The sequence below is a fragment of the Furipterus horrens genome, unplaced genomic scaffold, assembly GCF_987537825.1.
Source record: "Furipterus horrens unplaced genomic scaffold, mFurHor1.1.pri manual_scaffold_11, whole genome shotgun sequence".
Lineage (NCBI taxonomy): Eukaryota > Metazoa > Chordata > Mammalia > Chiroptera > Furipteridae > Furipterus > Furipterus horrens.
In genome coordinates this window covers 10,355,601-10,369,179 of record NW_028327181.1, presented here as the reverse complement: position 1 = coordinate 10,369,179, position 13,579 = coordinate 10,355,601, and the positions used below count along the sequence as shown (strand labels likewise).

General features: G+C 46.6%; 1 protein-coding gene across 1 annotated transcript in view; it reads right to left on the bottom strand.

The window, feature by feature from the left end:
• CABP1 (calcium binding protein 1) overlaps window positions 1-7,229 on the bottom strand; it is a 30,456-nt gene extending 23,227 nt beyond the window's left edge. The window contains exon 1 of the mRNA XM_090290874.1: window positions 7,152-7,229. Within this exon, the coding sequence (XP_090147000.1) occupies window positions 7,152-7,184 (33 nt within the window). The 5' untranslated portion in view covers window positions 7,185-7,229. The remainder of the gene's footprint in view (window positions 1-7,151) is intronic.
• Window positions 7,230-13,579: the final 6,350 nt, after the last annotated feature.

Sequence of the window (13,579 nt, the reverse complement as noted above, 5' to 3'; positions counted from 1 at the left end):
AGTGACTGTTATTTGTCAGGCACTGTCCTAGTTACGAGGGGCATGACAGCAAACAAAAGTCTCCATCCTCAGCAACAAATAAACAACTATATAAATGCACTGAAAACCGCCCTGGCTGTTATGGCTCTGTGGACTGGGTGCCGACCTGCAAACTGAGAGGTCGCCAGTTTGATTCCCGGTCAGGGCACGTGCCTGGGTTGCAGCCCAGGTCCCCCCTTGGGGGCGTGCGAGAGGCAACTGATTGACGTATCTCCTGCACATTGAGGTTTCTCTCCCTCTTTCTCCCTCCCTTCCCCTCTCTCTAAAAATAAATAAAATCTTTTTTTTTTTTTTAAGAAAATTAATGGTGACAAACTGGTGGCGCTTAGTGCTATAAAGAGAAATAACGCGGGTCAGAGAGAGGGCTTAATGGAGAGTGCTATTTTAGACGGTGACGAGGGAGGGCCTTTCTGAGAAAGGGACATTCGAGCCAAGACCACGATGAAAGAAGGGAGCAAGCCAAGCATATATCTGGGGGAAGAGCTTTCCTGGCAGAGGGGACACAGTTTGTAAGTCCTGAGGAGGAAACATCTTGGCATATTGGAGAAGAGACAAGTGAGGCTGGAGTGAGCGAGGGGGAGAGTGGGAGAGAAGAAACTGGAGAGGAAGGCAGAGGTCAGATAGCCAAGGGCTTTGTTTTTCTCCCGTCTTAAGGGAAGCCACTAGCAGGCTGGTGGGAGAGGAGCGGCACATGGCTGTTTACATTGTTAAAGGATCATTGGCTGCTTTGCAGGAAGTCCACTGCTGGATGGCAGTGTGACAATATGGAGCCAGTCAGGTGCTGTCACATGGAACAGGTGAGAGTAATGGTTTGGACAGGAGTGACAGCTGGAGGTGGGGGGGGGGTAAGAAGTGATCAGATTCAGGAGATATTTAAAGAATTTCAGTAAGACTCAGTTCCTGCTCTCAAGGAATTTGCAACAACAATAAAAAAAGGATAAAACCCACCATAACATAATGGGAATGACATACTAAGTTATAGAGAATCACCAATGCAGACCCTTTAGGGCAGTGGACAAGGCTCACAGAAGGTGACATTTGAAGAAGTGAAACTCCACCAGAAGAATAAGGAAGGTCACTCCAGGCAGAGGGAACAGCTTCAGTGATGGCTTGGGAGTGCGAAACTGCAGAATATGTTGGGGAATCATTAAGTGGTTTGGGGAGGAGGGGCATAGGGGCTGGAAGACAAGCCTAGAAAAGGTGGTTGGAGGCCGCCCGTGAAAGATCTTGAAGGTGGTATTCAGGAGTTTACCCTTTATTCTGTAGATGAGAGAGTCCCTAGAGGTTTTATGAGTGTGTACAGACATAAGCAGAACTGTATTTTTGACGATAATGCTGATTCATTATGGAGCAGACCAGAAGGACACTGAAGACAAAACCAATTAAGAAATTAGGTTCATTCGTTTAACAGAAATGATTAAGTGCCCACCACGGGGTAGGCATTGGGAACAGAGCAGTACACAAGTAAACACAGTGCCTTCCTTTACAGATTTTAAGTCTGGTGGGGAGGTAAGATATAAGCTGGGTCAGATTCAGGAAATGCTTCAGAAACACCATCATTAAGACATAGAAAGTCTTGAGTGTGGAAATGAGAATGGCTTGCCTCTCTGTAAGATATAATGGGGATGTAATTACTGCAAAGTGTCCTGACACTCAGAAACAAGTTTTAAGTAATGCTTTTGCGTTGTATACACCTTTATAGCTTTAAAAGCATTTGGACATAAAGCCTCTCACTTGCCTATATTATACAAATTGTAATTATTAAATAATTCATGTTATTATTATTTGTCTAACCTTGAGTGAAAGTTATGCCAAGGAAGAGCTGCTTTGGAGTGCTGGAAAGACATCCCCGTAGAAAAGGGCAACAAAATAGAGAAGATGGGCCTGGTCACACAGACAGCATCACTCTAGAGAGAACTGTGTGTTTATCTGTCTTTGTATCTCGTTTCTAAGAGAATCCATTTAGAAGGAGTAAGACAGGGTTAAGGACAAAATTCCTAACATGTACAGGGCTCTCGCATTTAACAGATCTCAGTTTAATAATGCCACGTCCCTGTAGCAAACTCCTTTAAAAGCTGATCTTTCCTAACCAGGACTGTATGTCACCTTTCAGAGTCTTGGAAAAGGTTGTGGGGCATTTGCACGGTGGTGCTTGAATTACCGGTAATTCCCTGTGACGTTTCTGGCCTAGCTGGTTCCTTTCTGCTGTTGTCAGAATCAAATTCTGCACTAATCTCTCCCTTGTTTTCAAATGACAAAATCTCTCTGTTAGGCTTCAGAAAGCTGGGATTACAAAATGTTCTTAGGGCTTTAAGTCCTCCATGGTGATTGGGGAACTCAGGAAAGGATTGGATAAAAAAAGGGGGGAGGCAGTCAGTGGACTGAATAGGGGATTCCCTTCCAGAAATCTGCCTTTGGACCCAAATGTTCACCACTTAAGAGGATTCTAAGATTTTAAAAATAAAATGAAAAGGGATGCAGATTACAAGAATATATGCATGTGTCAAAACTGAACCCTACATTGAAGACTGTATACCTCACTGTGTATAATTATAACTCAATAATAAGAAAAAGCAAGCAAGCAGGACAGATAAGAGCAAACATAATTAATACTGACAAGTAGAATCAACTGCTCTGGACTGTCTTAGGGATATGAATTCTAATTTTTCAAAACAGGGTGACCGAACTCAGTTGGTAAGAGGCTCTGACAGTGAGGCCAAGGTTGCCAGAAGCGGATTTCTCTGCAGGCCATTATCTACCCATGGCTTTGTGGGTGCAGTTTGTACCCCTCATTTGAGCTAGCAAGTCCTGTATTTGTTTCCTAGTTTCAAGGGTAAAGGAGAGAAAAAGCATAGATGAAGGAAATCCTATCCCCAACAGATGACTGATTGGTCAGACTTTACCATTTTCTTTTTAAAATAGCATATCTGGTCTCCAAATATTAGTATATATAATCGCCATCATTTTCATTTAGAATATTCCTCCCTCTTCCCCTAATCCAGAGCAGTTCTCAGGCTCTCTGAGATCTTGACTGGTTGTAGGAAGTGATGACCCCCCCTCGCCCCGTTCCATTACTCCTTTAATACAGAGGCCACACCCCTGAACTCCAGGACTGTAGAACATTATGGTTCTGGCTGACAGGGCCCTGCTGGGTGACTTCTCACTTTACAGAGGTCTGAGATAATTTTCCTTTAGCAAGAGTGACAGGTCAGCATACTACACCCCAGAAGTGACCATTACATCCATGCAGTTTCCATTAGCTGAAATGCAACCCATGTTCAGTTGACCCAATGACACTCTAACTACAGTGGCCTCCTTTATTATCTGTCTCCCCCACTAGACTGTGGGTTCCATGAAAGCAGAGACAGGGTCTGTTTTATTCACTACTGAGCATCCAGCACCTAACACGGTCACTGACACAGAGTAGCATAGTAGGTGCTCACCTAATAAGTAGTGAATGAGTAAGCAATTAAAAGAAGCAAAACAATTCGACTGGTGTGGCTCAGTGCATTGGGTGTCATCCTGCAAACCAAAAAGTCTCTGGTTTGATTCCCAGTCAGGGCACATGCCTGAGGTCGCCGCACAGGGGCCTGTGAGAGGCAACCGGTGTTTCTTACACATCGATGTTTCTCTCCCTTTCTTCCTCACTTCCCCTCTCTCTAAAAAATAAATAAATCGTTAAAAAAGCTTAAAAGTAGCAAAACATTACTGTTTTTTTATAGAAATTAGTCCCCTGTGCTTGGACTCAGTGGGGGGAAATGGAATTGAAAGAAGATTCTACGTGATTTGGATTGGTTTTCTCCTTTAGACAGATCATTTCTGTTGCACAACCTGGATGCTGAATGACCAGTTAGCATAAAGGTATGTGTGACCTTTAAGGAGGAGGCATGTTTTTGCCACAGGCGGAAGGTTCTATGTTTTAATTGCCTGGGGGCTCCATCAAAAATCAGAGTCAGCCAACAGTGTGGTCTGTGAGCAGAGCGGTTACATCTGCGGCACTTGGCATTGTGCCTGGCCCTACACCAAGCAGACCTCCTGGTACCACATGGTTGGAAACAAAATAAGTTCGGCAGAGGAAGCTCGTGTTGCTGCAGGGAAAGGTACAATTATTCATGAAATTCCCCAAAATAAGAACCTCTCAACGGACTTAGCACAGGGATGGGAGGCACTTGGAAGCTCAAGTATACAACTATTTCAATATTTTAACAAGTGAAAGGCAATACCAGAGCATGTCAGCTGATTTCTGGTCCAGAGTAGCAGTAGTACACCCACCACATGATGTCCAAGAAGCCTCTGCTTCCTTGGAAGTTGCCATCTTGGGGTTTTTAGAAGAGATGTATAGGCAACCTCTAAACATTATGGTTCTGGCTGATCGGGTCTTGATGGTCGATGCCTCACTTTACAGAGTTGAGATAATTTTCCCTTAGCAAGGGTGACATCACTGACCTGGAGGTGGGTTCCAGGCAACTGCCCTCGCTGGGGAACAATCGGGGCTGTGCAGAGATGTGACTCACCGTGAGAGAGAGAAACTCAGAGCCTTTACCAAGCAGAGCTCTACTCTTCCAGCTCTGTCCTCGGACTACGTGTAACCCAGCAACAAGAATGTACAGGAGGGACCAGGCTGGACGAGGAAATCGAAGGTCTGGAACTATAATCTCAGAGACACTCACCCTTTAAAGGAGGAAGGCTTTTAGAAAAGAGCTGGCAAAGTCTCTGCCCTTTCAACTTCACTTTCTGTTCTCTTTTTGTCTGCTTTCAGCATTTCCAATTAATCTTGGATTGAGAGCCCAAGGCAAGAAGCCAGTGATGCCTAAAGAATGCTAAAGAGCAAACCGATCCAGGGAAACAAATGCCAGCGAGGGACCCCACAGCACAGAGACAGACACTGTGAGCAACTCTCCTGTTACCATGAAGCCTGCGAGGCGTGTGCGCGGGTCTCCGCATTGGCACCATCTGCCGATTCCTCGGGAGGACAGAACAAACCAGCGAGGCATGAAGATTAGATTATGTAACGCTCAAGGATTGCTGTTTTCAAAGAGGAAACAAATGGAACGAATTGATTTGCTTGTCAGAGTCATGTCACTGAAGGTGACTCGTTCCCTCCTCTTCCAAGAGGACTTCATTAAAGAGAACAGTTTCACAGATTCTGAATATGGGAGACCACAATCGACTCCATTCACAGGAGTGAGTCCAATTTCCAGAGTTGCACTGATAAATCCTGTTCTGTTCCCCTTGCCTGGGAAAGGACTATTCAACTGCTACCTAAAAGGTACCAACACGGCCCGGAACCTAACTCCCAGTTGCCAGTCATAAACAAGATTCAGATCCTGGGTGCTTTGCCTGAACTGAACTCTCTTGCTTCTGGGGAAACAGCGCCTGATTTTGAGACCAGTGGGGTCATATTTACTATTTAGAGCTCTAAATAGGCACTTTGATAAGATGGGGATGTGTTCCTAAAGATACATCTATCAGGAAGGAGATTCATTGCATTCTGCTGCTAGGCTTCTCTCAAAAATGCCCAGTGCAATACTTTTCGTAGTATGTTCAGCAGATCTGAAGCGTGAACCAGTGACATTGCTAAGCCTGCCGCCACGACGACATTCCTGGAGATTTCATTGTCTCATTACTATACTGATTCAACCTGGAAATGAAGCCTGCTGTACCAGATACCTCCGATGTGCCCCTCCAGATCCAGTTTCCATCCATCCTGCTCTTTACCCTGGGGTGCTAACCCATCTAGACTATATGGATTGGCACCTTCGCCCTCAAGCTTCCATTTTGGTACGGTCATGGGAGGCAGCAGCAGGAATTAGAGAGCAGGAGGAGAATGAGGTTCAAATATTGATTCATTCCCCCAGTTCTTTCCCTGCCAGAGCACCTCAGGTTGGTTGTCTTTTGATAAAAGGTCATGGCTCCTTCTCAAGGCAGTGCTCTCTACACACAGTTCTCTTTCTGGGTCCTGTCATTTCTTTCAACCTTCAACTTTCAGATCTAGGAGTAGGGAAGGCCCTGGATATTTATTACCAGCCCCCTGGGTCCTGCACTATACCCTACCCAAATCTTTAAAAATAGTCCCTTTATTAAACCTTCCCATAATGATCCAACTTGAGTATGCCATCTGTTTTCTTATACAAACCCTGACTGATAAACCTACTGCATGTGTCTGTCTGTTCTCAGCCCTGCACGACAGTTTAAAAGTAGCAAAATTAATCATATGATATGCTACTACTTTATAGTTATTCGTAATGCTCACCTTTACCCAAGGCTATAATAACAACTTAAAGATAAAACCTAATTCTTCTTTACAACATAATTGTGCAGTAGAGTTTGTATGAGCTAAATATAATTCAGAGAACAAGCTTTTCCATGCCATCAAAATTCATGTTAGCAGCTATAAAGAGAGAACTGCAGAACGGATGCTCCTGGCTTGAGATTTCGCAGAAAACATATCGCAGTATTTAAGTCAATCTCACAAATATTCAAAAGCATACTCTGTGGCCAGAAAGGTGGTGATATTACTGTGAGGGGCATCACAGGTGTGGGCTCGAACTTTGTCAAACTTGGTCTTGTTTTGTTTTTGTTTTTAATTTTTTAAAAAATCATTTATTTGTTTATTTATTTTTAGAGAGAGGCGGAAAGGAGAAAGAGAGGGAGAGAAACATCACTGTGTGGTTGCCTCTCGTGTCCCCAGCTGGGGACCTGACGAGCAACCTAGTCATGTGCCCTGACTGGGAATCAAACCAGCGACACTTGGTTCACAGGCTGACGCTCAATCCACTGAGCCACAGCAGCCAAGTTTTTGTTTTATTTTTAATTTTTAAACTATGTTTATTGATTTTAGAGAAAGAGTGAGCAGGGGAGAGAGAGAAAGAGAGAAACAGTGATGTGAGAAACATAGATCAGCTGCCCCCTTGTACGTCCCGCCAACAGAGGCCAGAACCTACAGCCTCTGTTGTACAAAAGGAAGCTCCAACCAACGGAGCCACGTCAGCAAGGGCCCTTGGTCTTGTTTTATGCAAAACACGTGTTCCTTAAAAGCTGACTACAAATCAAATATGTTGCATGACTGTGGGGAGCTTACTATCTAAATAATAATTTTGTAAAATATTCACCGGTTGATCTTCGAACCCATCCAGAGTTTTCATCCATCCAGCACACTTCGAATGAAATTTCTCTCCAGTCTGTAGGGAAGATTGGTCTCCTCCGGTGCTCCTGGAATAGCAGAAATTAAGGAATGGAATTTAGAGGCAAGATAAGGGAACTACTATTTATAGAGCTCATATAGAATCCTAGGCAATTTGCATCTGTTAGCACATTTAATCCCGGAGGTAAATACATATTCCACCATTCCCTTATTTTCTGCTTCTGAAAAAATATATAGTACGGCAGGTGTGGAATTCAAATCCTTTCCTCTTTCCTTTTTTGTCTGAACGAGGAAGCAAGGCAAAAATATCATTCAGTACAGGACTATAAAGATCACATTATTCCCGGCTTCAATGGCTTCCCACCGCTCTTAGTAGGCTTAAGTCCAAAATTCTTCACACGGCCGCCGTTCCCGCCTGAGTTCTCTCCGCATCCAGGCTTCTCCCCGCTGTGCGCCCACCGCTCCCAGATTTGCCGGCGACCGCTGGCTCTCCCCTCTCCTCCGGGCTAATTCAGACTCAGCCCTCCCGTCTGCACGGGAACGGCTGTTTCTCCAGCTGGGCCCGTGCGCCCCTCGATCCCCAGCGCCCCAAACTTGTCTCAGCAAACGAGGAAGGGCTGCCCAGCAGGACTGCCCTGCCTGATGGAGGCCATTGTTACCGGTTCCTCGGTCGGGTTTCCTTCGGGGCCCGGGGCCCGGCAGAGCCTCCCTCAGAAACGGAAAGGCCGAAGGAACCTTCTGAGAGCTTCTAGAAGGTTTTCGCATTCCCTCTCCCACCTCGGGCGCTCCAGAACTTGGAGCTCCAGCCTAGGTGACAACAAAGCGGTCCCAGAGGTCACAAAGCGAGCAGACGCGACGCAGGCAGCTTCGCACCCACTGGCGTGGGGCGCGGGGCCACGTGACTTGCAGCAGTTGCTCATGCGCAGAGCCACTCATCACGTGATCCCCCCGCGGTAGCTTAGCTGTTGTAGCTGCACGTTTCAACCTGGGCAGCTTGGAGGCAGGGGGCCGGGCAGGGCTGGGAGAAGGATTCTGCAGGTCGCGGGCTCGGCTTGGGCGATACCGAGCATCGCCTGGTGGCAGGCATCGGAGTGAAGTATCTCACGCAATACTCCCAAGGGCCTAGGGCAGTAGGGTTGATGTGTCCGTTTTGCAGATGGGGAAACTGAGGCCCCTGTGATTTTTTTTTTTTTTTTAGGACTTGTCCAAAGGTACAGGTAATGACAGTCCTCGGATTTGAACCCAAGTTTCTCTGGCTCCCCAATGCCCAAGCTCTATTAGGCCCATGCTCATCTTTCAAAAGTAAAGTTTGTTCCCCTAAAATGTGGTTGCCACTGGGAGGGGGTTTCCTCTCTCCTTCCCTAGTAACTCTGAGCCACCTGCCTTCTTGGATTTTTGTCCTGGCTGTGTGACTTTTGGATAAGTCATGTCACCTCTAAGCCTCGGTTTCATCATCTACAAAATGACAGCATTGCCTGCTTCCTATTACTTATGAAAATTTACTCTAACAAAAATGTAGTGATGCCTACCAGATGCCAGGCCCGGAGTGTGCCAAACAGGCGAGATTGTGTAATTAAATGAATAGTGTGTGAACATGCTAATAAACTCCACAGCCCATTAATAATTAATATATGTAACGTGTGAGATGATGGCAACTGTCATGGAGTAAAACTAAGCAGGGAAAGGAATAAGGAGTGTATCATGAGGGTGTAATTTTAAGTAGAATGGTCAGGGGAGGTCCCACTGAGAAGCTGGCATTTGAGCAAACACCTGAAGGAGGTGACAGAGGCAGACAGGCCAGGGATTGCTATAAAACCTGGACAAGTTTGGACCCATTTCCCATTAAGAGCAGATGAGATCTAAAAATGGACCTGGCATCCTCATTAAAGCCTGCAGTTCTCCTATGGGCTTCCCTCACTGAAAGGTGGGCAGCTCTGTTGTGGGTTTCTCACAGCTGGCTCCTGCGGAATCGGAAGCAGCATGTTACAGGTATGAGGATTCACAGCCAGCAGGCTCTTCCTTGGCGTCTCTAGAGCAGCGGATGTTTCCAGCAATTAGAGGAGGGTCTGGCATGCCCTTGGAAATTTCTACTTTTTGCTCCATTGAAAACAAAAAGAAGCAGGGAGGCAGAAATAGGACCAATTCTGACATTTTGCTGGATAACCCGTCTCAGCCAGGTTCTCAAACACATGTAGAGGCTCATTCACACAAATGTATCTGCTCAAAGCCCCCAACATAGATACAAGAGTGGTGACACATAGCTGCTCACAGGCTTGAACACTGCTCAGAGAAGTCTAGTTTGGGAGAGAAATATCAAGCCAGGCCTTGGCCAGCTCTCCTTTTAGCAGATGTTGTAGGAAAAAATTTTAAGAGCTAGGGTGAAAGAAAAGAGCTCTAAGACTCTCCAAACTGGGAGGTCACTGAGTCTAATAGATTAAGGCCCAGAGATGTGAGGTTAGTTGTCCAAGGTCACACAGGAAGCCCATGAAAATCCCAGTGAAGCCATGCAGCCAACATATGTTGATTGAGCTCTAGCTATGTGTCAGGCACTGTTCTGGGCACTAGGTATCTAGCAGAGATCAAAACAAACAAAAGTTCTGCCCTCCCAGAGCTGACACTCTCATGGAAGTAAACACATATTATAGGAGTCTCCCTTTGTCCACGATTTGCTTTCCACAGTTTCAATGACCTGTGGTCAACTGGAGTCTGAAAATATTAAATGGAAAATTTCAGAAATAAACAATATATAAGTTTTAAATTGTGAGCTGTTCTGAATAGGGCGATGAACTCTCATGCCATCCTGCTCCGACCCACCCAGGACGTGAGTCGTCCCTTTGTCCAGTGAATCCATGCTGTAGATGTCCCCCACCCATGAGTCACTTAGGAGCCATCTCAATTATCAGAGTGACTGTCACCATACCACAGTGCTTGTGTTCATGTAACCTTATTTTTACTTAATAATGGCCCCCAAGCACAAGAGTAGTGATGCTGGCAATTTAGGTATGCCAGAGAAACGCTGTAAACTTTATCATAGTTAAGTATGTGAAGGAAAAAACATAGTGTGTATAGGGTTTGGTACTATTCGTGGTTTTAGGTATCCACCAGGGGTCTTGGAATGTATCCCCTGTGGATAAAGAGGGACTACTGTAAAACAATAAACTAGGAAAATACGTACTATGTTAGATGATGGCAAGTGCCATGGAGAAAAATTAAAGAGGGAAAGGGCACAAGGAGTATAATGAATGGGTGTAACTAAGTAGAATGACCAGGGAAGGCCTCCCTGAGAAGTTGGCATATAAGCAAAGACCTGAAGGAGGGGAGGGAGGAAGCCATGACAGTGTCTGGGGGATGAGCAGTATCCCAGGAGGAAGAAACAGAGCAGAGGCCCTAAGGCAGGAATGTACCTGGTATGTTCCCAGAAGCAGCAAGGAGGCCACTGGAGTGAATTGAACAAGAAGGAGGATAGGAGGTTAGAAGGAGCAGGAGCCATATCGTGTATGAGCATTATAGGCCTCTGTAAGGACCTTGGCTTTTTCTTCCAATGAGATGGGGAACCACTAGAGAGTTCGGGGCAGAGAAATGACATGATCTGACCCAATAAAAAAGCCTCAAGGTACTGCCATTCATTCACTCACGTATTCATTCATTCATTCATTCAGGCCTCTCAGGTGGAAGGCACACTGGGCTGATGACAAGCTGGACACCACCAGAGTGAGCCACAGGGCAGGGAATTTTGTGCTGATTGAAGAGTCCAGAGAAAGGTGAAAGGAGGCTCAACCATGGCCTTCCCTCATCAATTCCCTTCCCTTCCCTTCCTCACCCAGGGAGAAGGGCCGCAGGTATTTGCAGAGCTTCTTGCTCAGAAGGCTGCTAGAACCTGCAGGTTATAAATAGCATCTCCTGTGGCTGGGAATCGAGCTGCTCCATCTGAATGAGTCAGAAGCTCAGAGCCACAGCACCCCCAACTGCGACTTCACTGCCCCCACACACACCACTCCACCCCGGACTCCCTGCCGACCTCTTAATCAAGGCCAGGCCTCTGCTTTTCACCATGACCCTCTCTGGCCCTGTCACTCCCCCTTTATCCAAGGTGCTACCTCCTGGAGCACCAGAAAGCCCTTTGGTTCATTGGTCTAAGAGGCAGGATTGTGTTAATATTTTAAAACCCAACATCTACACTTGGACCTACCTGGGTTTCAGTCCCAGCTCTGCTACTTCCTGGCTATGTGACCTTGGACAAGTCACTTCAAACCTGGGAGCCCCATTTTCCTCATTCATAACAATGGGAATGATTGTGATAACAGTACCTATTTCATGTAGAATAGTATAGGGGTTCAAAGATATATCCCACATAGACTCCTTTGCCCAGAGTCTAGCATATAGGAACTGTTCAATTAATGGAGTAATAGTCCCTGTGCTCAATTAGATTATAATCCAGAGAAGTATAATAATAAATAATAAAATGAAAGGGAGGTGGGCAGGGCAGGGGAGAGCAATGGGGGAAAAAATGGGATAACTGCAATAGAAAAACAATCAAAAATTAAAATTTAAATTAAAAAAAAATGACAGCTTTCTTCTATTCTTCTGCTTATCTACCACATGTCTGAAGTATGGATTCCTGACATATAATGCAGTATCTCTAATCTTTAGAGACAAGCAAATTTCTTTATCTCTTTCCAGGTGACTTGTCCAAGGCCATACAGTACCTAGGGAGGCAGAATCTCGTGGCTGCAGAGGGACATAACAACGTCCCCTGAGGCCCTGGTGGCATGTACAGCTGCTGCTCCCAGCCCACCCCACCCCACACCTGACGTGCCACTGTGAGTGGACATAAAAAAGTAAAGATGGGGTAGGGGGAGGAGAGCAGAAAGCTGGGCAGGCTGGCAGGGGGCACACGGTAGCTCTGCTTCTTCCCTTCTGGCTCCTAAAGTGAGAAACCTTCTGTCACCTCCCAAAGCCTAGACTACTGTCCTTTGGGTGACACTGAGTGAAATCCTCACTATCTAATGGCTCCCCCAAAGAAGCTCTGTTTAATAAGTTTTACATTGTTTAAGGATGAAGGTGATGACAGTTTAGCTTCATTGACCCTCTTTGATCCTCCAGGGCTGTGTGTTGTCATATCCCGAAACCCCAAGCTTCCAGAGAGGTCCCCTTAAGTCCCCTCCTCCACCATGCTGGGAGCCTCATAAAATAGTAGAAAGGGCATGCGTTTGGGGGTTAGACAGATCTGGGCTCTCTCCTGGCTCTGTCATTTGCCAGCTGAGTGCAGTTCTGCGAGTCTCGTTCACTTCTCCGTTCATTTAGCGAACGTATGTTTAGCAACGACGTCTCCCGAGGGCCAGGCTCTGCCGTGGCCCCTGGTGCTACTGCAGCGGATCAGAGACGAAACCTCTGCCTGCGTGGGGCTTTCATTTTGGTGGAGGGACAGGAAGAGCCATGATAGGCAAGCAAATAATTTCAGAAGTGATATGTTAATGAAGAAAATGGCACAAGGTCATGTGATTGTAACTGGGCTGGGGGTGGGGGTGGGGGGCAGTTCTCTCTGAGATACACTGGACAGGGAGAAAGGGACATTTTTCCTGAGACCTGAATGATGAGCAGGCACACAGGCCTGGAGAAGAGAATGAGTTAGGTGTGTGGAGCTGGAATGCCAGAAGCAGAGCGAGCGGAGGGAGACGGAGAGGAGATGAGGTCAGAGGCGGGCAGGGGCCAGCTCACAGCACACAATGACGGGAATGCCAGCCCCATCCGCTGTGGGCATTTGCTGGGATGCGGCATACGCCTAGCACAGGACCTGCAGACAGCGGGCACTCAGGACTCAGAAACTATATCATGATGATGCGCCTTCCTGTCCTCCTCCTTCTCCCAGGGACCCTCATGCCCCTGCCAGGCCTCTTCGCCCCTCTCAGCCACACCCAGCCCCACCGTCCCGTTCCTCTCGGGTCCCAGGACAAAGGCAAGGACATCCGCAAGTTGCATGGCAGGAAGGAGGCAGCATTCCCCACCCGCTCTCCCTTTCCTCCTCCAAACCCTCCCACCTCAGCCCAGTGATTTTCCTGCCTTTAACAAGACGATTTTATTAAACATCTTGAAAAAATATTCTCTCACTCCCTCTCTCTTTATTTATAAGAATCAACTTAACACCCTGCTCCTTTGTTCTATTTGGAAACTGGAACAGCCTGCTTTATATTTAGCTGAAATCCTGCTCCTTTCCCCAAAGATCCCAGCACAGCCGCATGCACTAGAGGGGCTAAGAAGAAAGAGGGAGGGGCGCTGGGGGGACAAGGAGGGTTGCGAAGGTGCTACCCCCAGAGGCCCAGGTGTTAGCTAAGTTGGAAGGACCCAGAAGGATAAGAGCTGAAGAGTCCTTCCCAACACTTGATGTGTCCCAAGTCA